The 13,862-nt window shown below is 46.7% G+C and overlaps 1 protein-coding gene across 1 annotated transcript; it reads left to right on the forward strand.

Annotated features, from left to right (window-relative positions):
- Window positions 1-2,495: 2,495 nt before the first annotated feature.
- Window positions 2,496-3,980, forward strand: LOC103651289 (mitogen-activated protein kinase kinase kinase 17). The gene has a single exon (XM_008676913.3). It carries the CDS (start codon window positions 2,496-2,498, stop codon window positions 3,621-3,623), a length of 1,128 nt encoding a protein of 375 aa, XP_008675135.1. The 3' UTR covers window positions 3,624-3,980.
- Window positions 3,981-13,862: the final 9,882 nt, after the last annotated feature.

The raw sequence follows: 13,862 nt of genomic DNA on the forward strand, positions 1-13,862 counted from the left end.
ATTGTCGTCGTCGCGCGGCGGTGGAAGGAGTATCATGTCGTAGCCGCCGTCGAGGGACATGAACTCAAGACTCCCGAAACGGAGCACCGTCCCGGGTTGGAGAGGTTGTTGGAGACTGCCCATCTGGAGCTTGACGGGAAGCTGTTCGTCAACACGCAGCAGGCCCCTACCTGGCGCGCCAACTGTCGGCGTTTCGAGACTGGGGGGTCCCTGGGCCGACGAGTGAGTGTCGCCGCGTGCCCCAGCCCAGATGGGTCGAGCGCGAGGGCGAGCGCGAAGGGGGGAGAGCGAGGCGGCCAGAGACCGGCGTGAGAGAGGTGGGAATCCCGCGGCCTTCGTGTTCGTCCCGCGCCCAGATCGGGTGCGCTTGCAGTAGGGGGTTACAAGCGTCCACGCGGGAGAGGGAGCGAGCGGCCCCAAGCGAGCGCCTGTCTCGTCCTCGTCCCCGCGCGGCCAACCTTCTCTAAGAGGGCCCTGGTCCTTCCTTTTATAGGCGTAAGGAGAGGATCCAGGTGTACAATGGGGGTGTAGCAGAGTGCTACGTGTCTAGCGGGGGAGAGCTAGCGCCCTAAGCACATGCCGTCGTGGCAGCCGGAGAGATTTTGGCATCCAGCTGGTGTGATGTCGTGGCCGTCGGAGGAGCGATGGAGCCTGGCGGAGGGACAGCTGTCGGAGCGGTTGGGTCCTTGCTGACGTCTTCTTGCTTCCGTAAGGGGGCTGAGAGCCGCCGTCGTCACAGAGCATGCGGGGCGCCATCATTGCCTATCTGGCGGAGCTAGCCAGATGGGACGCCGGTCTGGTTCCCCGTGGCCTGAGTCAGCTCGGGGTAGGGTGATGATGGCGCCTCCTGTTGACGTGGCTGGCCTGCGCCCTAGGTTGGGCGATGCGGAGGCTCCTCCGAAGCCGAGGTCGAGTCTGTCTTCCGTGGCCGAGGCCGAGTCCGAGCCCCTGGGTCGGGCGAGGTGGAGGTCGTCGGCTGAGGCCAGGGCGGAGTCCGAGCCCTGGGGTCGGGCGAAGCGGAGTTCGTCGTCTTCTGGGACTTAGCCCGAGTCCGAGCCCTGGGTCGGGCGGAGCGGAGTTCGCCGTCTTCCGGGACTTAGCCCGAGCCCGAGCCCTGGGTCGGGCGGAGCGGAGTTCGCCGTCTTCCGGGACTTAGCCCGAGTCCGAGCCCTGGGTCGGACGGAGCGGAGTTCGCCGTCTTCCGGGGCTTAGCCCGAGTCCGAGCCCTGGGTCGGGCGGAGCGGAGTTCGCCGTCTTCCGGGACTTAGCCCGAGTCCGAGCCCTGGGTCGGGCGGAGCGGAGTTTCCTACGGTGCCTCCGGCGGGGCCTGACTGCCTGTCAGCCTCACTCTGTCAAATGGCACCGCAGTCGGAGTGGTGCAGGCGGCGCTGTCCTTCTGTCAGGCCGGTCAGTGGAGCGGCGAAGTGACGGCGGTCACTTCGGCTCTGCCGGGGGGCGCGCGTCAGGATAAAGGTGTCAGGCCACCTTTGCATTAAATGTTCCTGCGACTTGGTCGGTCGGTGCGGCGATTTAGTCAGGGTTGCTTCTTAGCGAAGGCAGGGCCTCGGGCGAGCCGGAAATATGTTCGCCGTTGGAGGGGGGCCTCGGGCGAGACGGAAATCCTCCGGGGTCGGCTGCCCTTGTCCGAGGCTAGGCTCGGGCGAGACGTGATCGAGTCGCTGAATGGACTGATCCCTGACTTAGTCGCACCCATCAGGCCTTTGCAGCTTTATGCTGATAGGGGTTACCAGCTGAGAATTAGGAGTCTTGAGGGTACCCCTAATTATGGTCTCCAACAGTAATTCAATAATGTTGTCTCTAATATCAGCATAATTATGTCACCAATATCGGAAGGGAGAAAATGTGTCGCGTATCTTAATTTTGTCTAATTATAAGGTTAAGAAAATTTGTCCAAAGATTGTTCCGATCCGAAAATTTCAAAGAATGGAAAAGCATGGGAACTGGACACGGAGGGGGTGCGCGAATTAGCAACCCGGCCCCGCCCCCGCCCCTGAGGGTTGATTTGGTGATAAGAGGATCACGGAAGGATTTGAGGGATTAAGGGGGAAATGAACTAATTTCTTCCTCAACCCCTCCAATCCTCTCGGGATCCCGAGTCACCAAATCAGCTCTGAGGCTGCCGCGGCCGACGAGCAATACCCATCAGAAGCAATAGGCAGCAGGAGAAACGCCAGAAAAGTGCGGCAAAAGCACCGCCAGAACCGGGCGCCTACAAGCTCGTTACGCCTTCCGCCGGCCGAGGCTCAGGGCAGGCAGCCGCGCACGGGACGCACGCTGCCGATATCCTAATTTCTTCTCCCCGAGAGTCCGGACTCTCTTCTCGGCACGACGGCACCCGCAGGTGTTCCATGTGCCTGTGCCCCGGGTGGCCCGTACAAATAGACCCCGTTGTCACTCCAAGAAGGCTCCAGCTCCAAACTAAGCTTTCACGCGCCATTCCCGGTCCTCCCGAACACACATGCAACGGAAGAAACATGGACGCCTCCGTGGCGAAGCAGCTCAGGCGAGTCCGCACGCTCGGGCGCGGTGCGTCGGGCGCCGTCGTGTGGCTGGCCTCCGACGACGCCTCGGGGTGCCTCTTGACGGTCAAGGCCGCGGGCGCCGGTGGGGCGGCGCAGCTGCAGCGCGAGGAGCGGGTGCTGGAGGACCTCTGCTCTCCGCACATCGTGCCCTGCCTCGGATCCCGCACGGCCGCAGGCGGTGAATACCAGCTGTTCCTCGAGTTCGCGCCCGGCGGGTCGCTGGCCGACAGGGCAGCGCAGAGCGGGGGCCGCCTCGCGCAGCCGGCCATCCAGGCGTACACGCGAGACATCACGCGGGGGCTGGCGTACCTCCACGGCCGCTCGCTGGTGCACGGGGACGTCAAGGCCAGGAACGTAGTAATCGGCGGAGACGGCCGCGCCAGGCTCACCGACTTCGGGTGCGCGAGGTCTGTCCAGCCGTCCCCGTCGCGGCCGATCGGCGGGACACCGGCGTTCATGGCGCCGGAGGTGGCTCGCTGGGAGGAGCAGGAGCCGGCGGCTGACGTGTGGGCGCTCGCATGCACCGTCATCGAAATGGCCACCGGACGCGCGCCGTGGACCGACGTGGGCGACGTCTTCGCTGCCGTCCACAAGATTGGCTACACCGACGAGGTCCCGGAGCTGCCCGCGTGGCTGCCAGCGCAAGCGAAGGACTTCTTGCGCCAGTGCCTGGCGAGAGACCCCCGAAACCGGCCCACCGCATCGCAGCTGCTGGAGCACCCGTTCCTTGCGTCCGCCTTATGCGATGGCAATGGCAATAATGCCGATCCGACCAAGCATGACTGGACGTCCCCCAACAGCACGCTCAATGCGGCATTCTGGGAGTCCGACGAGGACGAGGACGAGGAGACCTCTGAACGAGCGTTCGAAAGGATCAGCTCATTGGCGAGTCACTGCACGGATTTGCCGGACTGGGATTTGGAGTTGGAGGAAGGATGGATCCAAGCGCGGGGAGACTGCTCCCGCGTCTCCGAGGCACCGGCAGCCATGCTGACAACCAGTTTTGCCTTAGGGTGTGAAGCGTTGGATGCCGCCGCCGCCGTTGTCGTCGTGGAAGGCCGCAGTGCATTTGCTACATGAAGTGCAGGAGTTAGAGATGATTCTACCATATGCCAGAGACATTCGCCTGTCCACGCAGGACGGCAGGACGCAGTGTAGGATTTCTCGACGATTTTGTTAAGTGCCAGAGACGTCCCAGCGCAGGAATAGGCAGCAATGTAGGAATTACAGATGGTTTTGCTGAGTGCAAGAGACAACCTAGGATGAGCGCAGGCAGAAATGTAGGGATTGCTGTTGATTTTGTCAAGAGGGAGAGACATTTTAGGGCTACTGTAGACAGCAATGTAGAGTATTTGCGCCCGGTTGCCAGTCACCGGGGCGAAACTGGGGAGCTCCTTTGTCTTGTCCTTGTAACCGAGAGGTAGAAGATAAATTCGATTCCTTGCCAATTTGAGCATTTTCATGAAATTTTGCGTGGATGTTTCTTGTACGTTCCCACATAGGACTTACTCGATTAGAAATGAATTAGAGGGGATTAAATTCCTTGCAGGTTAAAATTATATAGAAAGTAAATTAATCTCTCTCAATCCTCTTCGATTCCTATGTAGCCGTATGGCACTAATGTGCGGCTGTGAGGGCGAGGAAGGTAATCCATCTTTCTTTTATCTGTCGATATAATGCAAAGCAATCAAGGGTTCCATCTGACAAATGTAGTAGTAGCACACTCCTTGACCTACTTTGTTGGATTCGAATATGGGAATTGATATATTTAGGTTGGATGGTTTCTGTTCATCCTCTACCCTGGGTTGTTCTTCAACATCAGCTGCACACAGTTCACATGTGCCTCTACCTACCGTTGGCTAACCTCCTTTTTCTCGGCACGTGGTCTCCCGTCCACCATGTCTTGCTTTGTTGTTCATTCTATCACGCTAAAACGGCTTGTCGTGTTGTCCTTGTGCAATGGCAGGGAGAGGGGGTTGAGACACCCCCTCACAAGTCACACATTCTATGACTCCTATGTTATATATAATTAATCACTTTCCTACTATAGAGTTGCCTAAATTTAGACTCTGTTTAGACGACATGTTATGCACATTTAAGTGTGTCTGGTGGAGTTTAGTGTTCAAATCAATGTTGACCCGTTAACACCCAATACATCTGATATCCATGCTTGGCTTATTCAGACACTATTTGTATTTGTATTCCTCGCATCCACGAAAGAAAGCAGAGGCGATTTCGTCAAGGTCGTGGCGTTGTAGTGATTGATCCGACGGCCTCACACATCCTTGTCACAAAGTGCTGTCGAAGGTGTTTCACAAAATCCTCGTCGGACTCTTATTTGTGGTTACTGCTTTTCCTTTTTGTTGTTGCTTTGCTCTTTGTTTGTAAAGTATTGTGTATACAAGTATTGTGATGAGAACGGAGGTATCGAGATTTGGATGGATTGGTTTTAATCAATAGTGTGAGGATCTCCTGGCCTTCTAGAGATTTCTCGCACCTCCATATCCTTGCTCTTTGGTTGCTCTTTTGCTCATGCTTGTATTCGATCACGTTTCCTAGCGCTATTTGGTGTGGATTGGTTGAATCAGCAGCGTGAGGATGGCACTTGGATAGAGTTTTCTCGTTTCGACATCTCCTGGCATAGGATTCCATGAATTTGGTTGAGGAATTTTGATGACATTTTTTTGGAAATGAGGTGGCCTTGTAGGTGTACATTGTAATAAATAGAACACAAGCCATAAGTTTTGGTATTTGATGAGCAACATAACCATTTAGAGTTTTAGACTAATGATGCTTGCTAGTGTTTATGAATATAATTCAAAGGATACAACGTGGACTTGGACAAAAAAATTATGGTGCTTGAGAAGATCAACACCTCAAAACATGACATTAGAAGACTAATTAAAGACCTATGTAGATCATGCCAGAGTCCAAGACACAAACGAAAGAACCCCTACAAAGAGACGTGAAACAAAAAAAAAATAGGTTGCTAAGCAGCACCCGATGTGTCTAGTTGTGCACCGAGTAGGTGTAGTGCTTTTGCTAAAGAAAGGACTGGAGATCCGAGTACCCGAACACACAACTGTGCACCAGACTTCACACCAGACAGTACATCGGGAGAGTTATTTTCACGGTGGTAGATACGTGGAATTTGAACACAAAATTAGTGAGTTATTTTGAATTATACTTCATAATGATAAATATAGGTAATTTTGATACAACTTTAGGGGTTTATGGTTTTATAATAGCAGAAGTGGGTAATTTTGATAAAATAGCTTGTCACTTTATTTATTGGCTATTATTATTGGTTTTTTCTATTCAAAACGATTATTAGAATCTACCAACAATATAATGTTAAGATGCCAAAAAACTATTTCTCTACTACTTATTAAGTAAGCAATAGTAGTCTGCCTCCAACCCGTTCTGCCGTTCTGCCTCTGGCCCGTTCTGCCTCCGGTCGTACAGCCCCGCGCCAAAAAATCATCTTACTACGGCACCAGAGACGTTAGTCGGAGCAACAAATAGCACACACCAACGCGTCTAAGTAACAAACAACAGACACCAACGCTTATAAGTCACGTTTCGACGCTCTGGGTGGCCGGTATGGCACTAATCAAATAACACCATAGCAGTGCCTGTGTTCGAGCGGTGTATGCGGCCCAACGGTGGTGCGGCCCATTCTGCAGCCCATCCTACGGCGCCTGCCTTCTACACCCAAGCTACGGCGCCTGCTGCCTCCACTCCAGCGACGGCGCGCTGCAGGATGCCCACGACCTCGACCTCCTCCCCCACGACCATGGCCTCAACCGCTTCGCCAGCTCCGCCATTTATGCACACGACTTCAACCTCGCCTGATTCAGCGCACGCACGACTTCAACAGCGCCCAGGCTCAGGCTCCGCGACGGCCGCCACCTCGCCTACTGCAAGAGCGGCGTGCCCCGGGACCAAGCCAGGTTCGCCGTCGTCTTCTCCCACGGATTCACCGGCTCCCGAGAGGACAGCGTCCGCGCCTCCCAGGTACCGACCGACCCAAGCACCATCACCACCTTGTCTACCTCCCCTTCCCTCCCCCATCTGCTGCCGGACCCGTACGCCGGCCTTCGCTTCACTCGCCCGCCAGGTTCATGGACGTACGGGCGAGATCTGGAGCGCGTCTCTGCTGGTGTCCTTGGAACGAAGACGACCTGGCAAAGAGTCCCCTTTTCTTTGGTAGCATCGATAGGTGGAGCTGCCAAACGCTATCCCATCCAGATGATGTTTGGCTCAAAATTGCCCTGCCTTCAGGTTCGAAACCCAAATCCAACATCTTATCTGCTTCATCTAGAACCTATGCAAAAAAAAGTAAGAATATATATCACACCATATAAGTACGTCAACAAAAGGGAACACAATAATTACTCATTAAAGCATAACCATGAAAGTGTAAGCACAGCAGTAATCCCAAGAAATATTTGATGTGATTGATGCCAGCGAACCAAGTTCAAAGAAATTACCCATCTTCCATCATTTAAGGGGTGCTGAACCCTTATTTCTCTTTTTTCACAGCAGAAAGCAGTTTTTTCAGAGCAGAAAGCAACTTTTCTCACATGAGACAACAGAACCAAACACACCCTAAACTACTGAACTACTTTTAACTACAAACAAGTGGTGTACCTTTCATACAGACAATATATGTAGGTTTAGCATATCATGGCAAACAGAAAAGGTCTGACTTGCTCAAAATTAGAAAATCAAATAAAAAAGAACGAAGGGCTGGTGAATTAGAGATCTGACTTGCTCAAAATTAGAACTTGGTGACCCTGTTGCTGTTCAGAGCACTTCATATTTGATAGAATATATATACCATGCACACCACACTTCATAGACAACAAGAATAGCAAAAAAAGACACAACTGGCTTACCACAAATGAAACCTCATTAAGACAGCAAACACCCATTTCAATAAGGTCTTTCATACGACCAGGAGTTCCGATGACTATATCCTGCAACCACAAACCCCAAAAAAATGAATACAGGGTCAGCCAACAGTATGTTTTTACACAAATTAACTGTCAAAGATTGATTGGGGACACAGTTACATTACATGTCCTATATAGTAAAGAAAGATTGAGTTTCCATTAAGTGAAATCCGTGAAAAAAGAAGTGGTATGGTAATGGTTTGGTATGCAACGATATAAAAAGTTCATAACTTAATCAATATTCAATATTCAGTACAATTATATGAACTGTGGCTGGGAAAAGAAAAATGAAATCAGTTATCTTACCACTCCAGATTTAAGGGCAGATATTTGGGGTTCCTTTTTAGTTCCACCATAAAGACAGACTGATTTTATCCCACATGGTGCACCAGCCTCACTAAGTACATCTGAAATCTGGAAAAATACAGAAATGTGTAAATTATTCTTGTATGTTCACATTCAACCATATTATTTTTGTTCGCAATCAAGCTTACAGATTACTATGAATTAGTTCTTTTTCATTATCTCACACACCAAACAGGATATGACATGTGCATTTTTGTATAAAAATGTAAAATAATTATTATGCCTCTCTTTCCCAACAAACAAATGGCTATTGATGACAGAATCTTCTAGGAAAAATCATGTTAAAAACTTCAAGCAGCAGTAGAAGCTCGAAAAAACAACTGGACCTGAAGTAATGATTATTTCAGAAAAGATTGTCAAATAAGAAAAGCTTCAAAGATTCATCATGCAATGTATTAGCAGCACGAGCAGTGATAGTGACATCTGTTTTGATTGAAGTACTGTGTTCAAACATCTAATCTGGAGTGTATACAGAACATCTGCTTTTAGTTGACAGGGTTTGGTTCGCTGCAGCTTCAGAGTACCAGTTTTTCATAATGTCTATGTTCGCTGCAGTTTTTCATAGTGTATACGGAACATCCGTTTTCATAATGTCTATGTTCAATCTTTAGACCTTTGTAATCCATACTCGGTCTATAATAGGATTTATTTTTTTCTTACAATTCTGGTTTGATCATTCTTTCAAGTAGTGTGTTCGTTCATATGTTCAAAAAGCAGATGCTCCGTTCAAGTTTGGGGTTTAAATTTGCTTTAATTCCAACAGTATAATTCCCTGTTAAAAAATTCAAATAGATGAGTAAAATGACATCATTTGATTTTGCATATGATTCAAACATGTGAAATGGATTACAGAGGTACTTCAACATGTACTATCTTGTCACTGAGTTTGTTTCTTTGCTGTCAGGTGTTGCTAATATTAATTCACTGACATCCAGGTAATAACACCACTAATGATTTTTTTTAGACCCCACTGACTGGGCCAAACTCAATCATTGGTAGAGCCGTTGCTGTTCACGCTGCACCTGATGATCTTGTAAAGGGTTATTATGTTCAACACTTTTCCCTTTTGTGTGTTGAATGGTGGTGTTTTTCATCTGTTCTGAGCTAAGTTTTTCACATTTGTTTTGAGTTCAGATAGTCCTATAATCAATATATATATATACCTGTTTATGGAGCACGTGAATAAAATCCATGTGAGAGTGTGACTAATATATCATATTATTAAATGGTCTAAAGAGTTTTGGTAAGGCTATGGCAATGGAGTTTTGGTAATATTTATTTAGTTTTCCTTGAAATCTATCTGATATGAATACCTTTGGATGTCTGTGTTTTTTAGTTGTGAATCTCAGTTGTCTAACCAAATTGGATTCGTGAGTGTAGTAATATACCAGTCGTAGACATGTGGTAGTCTGATTTAACTTGAATACTCTGATTTGGAATTCAGAAATGAACAAATACTTTTGTTTAGTCACAATGTGGTTGCTTCATATGATGCATTGTTATTTATATAATAACTCTTTTTGTATTTAATAATTGTTCTTGTTCTTTTTCAGTTTGTAGAGCAGCTCTTTTTAAAGTTCCCCTCCAAGACGACACCCCATCCACCATCATCACCGGCGCATCGTGCCTTGTTCGCTGCTTGTGACGATCACCGTTCTCTTCAATTGCTTCGACGACGGTGAGTTGGAGAAATTGTTCTGTAATCCAAACTTGTTCTGTATTGGTTAATCATGCTTTGAAGTAGTGTGTTGAATCATATACTCGGTTCAAATTCTTTATGAACACTGAAAACATACATATGTAAGAAAACTGGAAGTGAACATGTGGTAGGATAAAATTCTTTAACAGGGGTGCTGATCTAACATAGTACTGTGTGTTTGTGGTTAAATTATGCAAGTTTTCTCTTTCTTGCTAATCCAGGGAACAACTCTAATCACTGATTGGTAAACTGAATGTGCCTTTCTTTCGTTCGTTTAAATAAAATTTATTTATTTTATTTAAAGAAAATGATAGGTAAAATCTTCAGTCTGTAGAGTTTGTTAGACGTGTTATCTGAAGTTGAGATAACTCTTGGAACCACCTTTTTCTGTATAGGATATTAATGAAAAAAATCATGTCTATGGACTCCAGGAACTGCTTAATAGTTATAGAGACTGCAAATGCACAGTTATCTCACAATGATGGAGTGCTCATTATTGTTACTAGATCCTTGACTTTGGATGAAAGCGTTTTCTGTAGGTTTACCTGTTCATTCTTCCTAGCACCATAAGAAAGTGGTGGCTATTATGTTCTCACTGATATATTTAGGTTTATTTCAGAAAGGAAAACAACTGAGATAAATCAAGTTGCTACTCAAGAAAATGAAATCAGTCAGAATGGTAGACCTACATCTAAAACATGCCCAGCATTACCAGAACCTATTCTAGCTCACTGGAGTGTGAACTCAGACCATGTGACAGCTGATAGTAATGTCACGGAGAGGCAAATTAGTGATCCTTGTACTAATGGATTGATGATGACGCTTCACTCGGGAAAGCATGATGGATTGACGATGAGATACCCACCCTGGTGGTTGATCCCCTTCCTGAAGGCTAGGATCAAGTGAGGTTTTAGTTAGTCCTTTTGTGGTGTTTGTTTTGAGTTTATTATGATACCACCTTGTTCTCTTGCTGATATGATGATTTCGTGTTCTGAAGACTGAAGGAGATATTTAATTAGCATGCATCGAATCTTGAGAGGGAGCGGGCCGGCTGGCCACCAGAGGCCTCCTTTTTGCTTAACCGCACGCGCCACCTCCTGGCCTAGCCTTTCTTCCTTCATTCCCTTGGCTTGCCTGGTGTATCTACTACCTCTATTCTTCTTCTATTCCTCATCCCCGCTTCCCTCCTCTGTTGGGCGTTTTCCTGCTCCCTTCAGCCCTCGCCTCCCAAAAACAGACAAGACCCGACAGCAGGTCCTAAAGGTAAACACAACTCCTTCCTATCCACCTGCTTGCTAATGGTGTAATGGTGGTGGCAGCGGCCGACGATTTAGAACAACAATCTACGGCTTTTTACCAGTTCTTCTATTTTATTCTGAAATTTTTAGACTGTCACAAACCTTTACGAGGCTCTGGACAACTGTGATGGAATTCTAAGTAGGTAGCGCTTTTTATACAGCAATCAACTTACAGAGCAGATGCTCTCTTGTTGACAACTCTCATAAGAGTCGATAAGGTATGTATTGTTTACTTCATACAAGAAAGAAAAGGATATATTTAAAATCTGGCCTTAGTGTAACATCCATTTGGGTTCAGTTTGTAGGTGTAACCCAATGTATCTTCAACAGTTCTAAAGGATCGAACATGTTACTAGAAAGAGGTGAATGAAAGGACTAGATAAAGGTGAATAAAGCCAATAGTTTTTTTCTCGTGCAGAGCTTAGTTGGGTCTGCCCTGGTTCCGCGGACATGAAAGAGAACTCTATCAATTTGTGAAGATAATTTTGTGAATCACTTGAAGTTTTGACTGCTTGTATCGCACTTGACTGCCTGGTTTCAGTTTATTTATTAGCATCTGTGCTTTACCCATACTACTCTTGAATTGGCATACCTTGACTCTAATGTAATTTATTTTAGCCTAATTTGTGTGAATCATTGAATTTGCCACGTGATCATACATTATAATCAGTTTCTCTTCGCCTTACAAGAGCCTCTACATAATCAACCAATCCTGCAGCTGTGAAACTGAAGAACTGTCAGCCATGTCACAAATCCAAAATTGTTAAACAACAGCTGTATGTGTTGGACAATCCATCCATCCATTAGGAAACCATACCAGGATCTATTGAACCAGCAGTTTTCGCGATTGAGGTTTGGCCACCAGATTTGATGTTGCATATTACCATAGGTGATTATGAAGATTGCCTATTTTCTAATGAGAGCCTCAACTTGTGTCATATTCCAAAGAAGCTTTATTTGCACAAAACAAACAGACAGTTGCATAGATGGTATTACCTTTACAAATGCAAGGACATAGGAATATTTGAGTTAAAATCCTTTGTGTTGTTCGCTTCGGATTAAAGCCAGTCGTTTGAGACAAAAACACTGTAGTAGAAGCCAGTACATATTAAAGTCAAGCGAATAGGTTGTAATCTTCTTTCTTTTCAGGAGCTGTTGATGGTGAGGACTGAGGAGGCAGCAGCCCACACCTATGATCTTGCAGCGCTCAAGTACAGGGAATCAAACTGCAAACTGAACTTCCCAGTAAGTTCAGAGAGTTCAGCATGCACTTGTCCTTGTTTCAGTACTGTGCTTTGCTGCTAATTCTATTCAATGTGTAGCTTATGATCTGTTTTATAAACAGATTTTAAGCGATTAACATGTTTATATCTTCACATTCTCATTGTTTTAATTTACAAATCATTAGGCAGGCAACATATATGTCCATTTTTTCCCAATCCTATTAATTTGGGGTTATAGAAATGCTCGTACATCATCCCTCTTTATTAGGAGTAGCTAGGTAGTAATTTAAGTACATGGCCCAGTTGAATAGTCGAACCTTGTAAGTATGGCAGTGATATAGTGATACCTTGCCTGATTGTAGTACATGAGGTTTCTTGTGCAGCAGCTAGCCGCGAGTGACTGTGGGTGAAGCTCCTACGGGCGGATTTCGGCGTGAAGCGCCTCCGCCTGCACAGCCACATCGAGGGCTCAATCGACGACGCTAGGGCCAAGCCTAAGGTGGAAAATCTGGTGGTGCCAACTAGCAGCTATGGCGCCATCGTACGCCAGCGTCATGTTCCGCGCTCAGCCACTCCAGGAGGACGGCCGCTCCACGCACGCCCTCCACCTTTGCGCCTTCTTCTCTCTAACCCAGGGCTGGTGCCCTCCCCATCCACCTTGCCATCCACCTGTTCGAAAGGGAATGGGTCTGGGCTGGTCAGACTTCCATGGTCTAACCCAGGGCCGCGGATGAGCTCACCGAGCAGCAGGCCAGGCAGCTCAACTTCGACCTCGATTCGGCCTACAGTGCCTTCTTGGCTGCGCTGCCCGCTGCTGGTCTGTAACCGGGCAAGGATCTACCAGTTTGATTTTTATTTGATTGGTTCGGTCATGCTTTTGACACTGGAGCACTACTCTCCACTACTGTAGTACTATAGATATCTGTAATTTCGGTACTGCTATTTGTTGTCAATAAGAAAGTTTTGTTTTCCTTTGTATACAGTAAATATGTTTATTGCATGGTATACATTCACATTACAATGCTTGCAAATGGCCTGTTTATTTGGGTACATTTATTCTATTCTCTGTGGAACATATGAAGTGATAACTGTATAATATATTGTTCTCTCCCATTATATGTCATTATCTTTCTACTTGATGGAGCCATGAATGATCTATTTTCTTCTTTGGGTTACAAACAATATAAATGAAGAATGGCATAGTTGACAACTTGGGGTGTTCTTTGAGTGGTTGAAGCTCATTTGATTTGGGAATTAGCTGTTCATAAACAGTGGGACATTATGCTCACTACCTTGTACTTCACTTGCTAATAATCATGTGCAACAACTACCACCTTATCTATTATTCAATTGTATTGATCTTGTTGATAATAAACAGAAAATATAATTCAAATTACTATTATTTCAGTTCCTGACACAACTTCATAATAGCAAAATCTTGTGTTTGAGTTTTTGACTGCAGATCAGTAACGCTCTGCTCTCTAGATGTGCATTTTTTATTGTGCTATTTTGTCTGCTGATGACAAAAGTGCTGAGTTTATACTGACCTGATTCTTGTCAATGAGTTCTGCAATATTTGTATGTTATATGCATTACCACATGATTTATGCATGATGCCATGTATGGTAGGAATGTAGGATGTTTGCATATGGTCTGTTCATTTGGATATATTTCTTACCGTTGGGTTATATAAATCAGTAAGTGGAAAATATATAGTTGTTTCCTGTAGGCCTCATGATCTTTCTATTTGTAAGAATGATGCAGTTGGTGTTGTT

The sequence above is a fragment of the Zea mays genome, chromosome 3 (assembly GCF_902167145.1).
Source record: "Zea mays cultivar B73 chromosome 3, Zm-B73-REFERENCE-NAM-5.0, whole genome shotgun sequence".
NCBI classification, from domain to species: domain Eukaryota; kingdom Viridiplantae; phylum Streptophyta; class Magnoliopsida; order Poales; family Poaceae; genus Zea; species Zea mays.

What these genes read in the sequence shown, in the direction of transcription:
- LOC103651289 (XM_008676913.3), top strand. Translation starts at nt 2,496, where the DNA reads ATGGACGCCTCCGTGGCGAAGCAGCTCAGGCGAGTCCGCACGCTCGGG.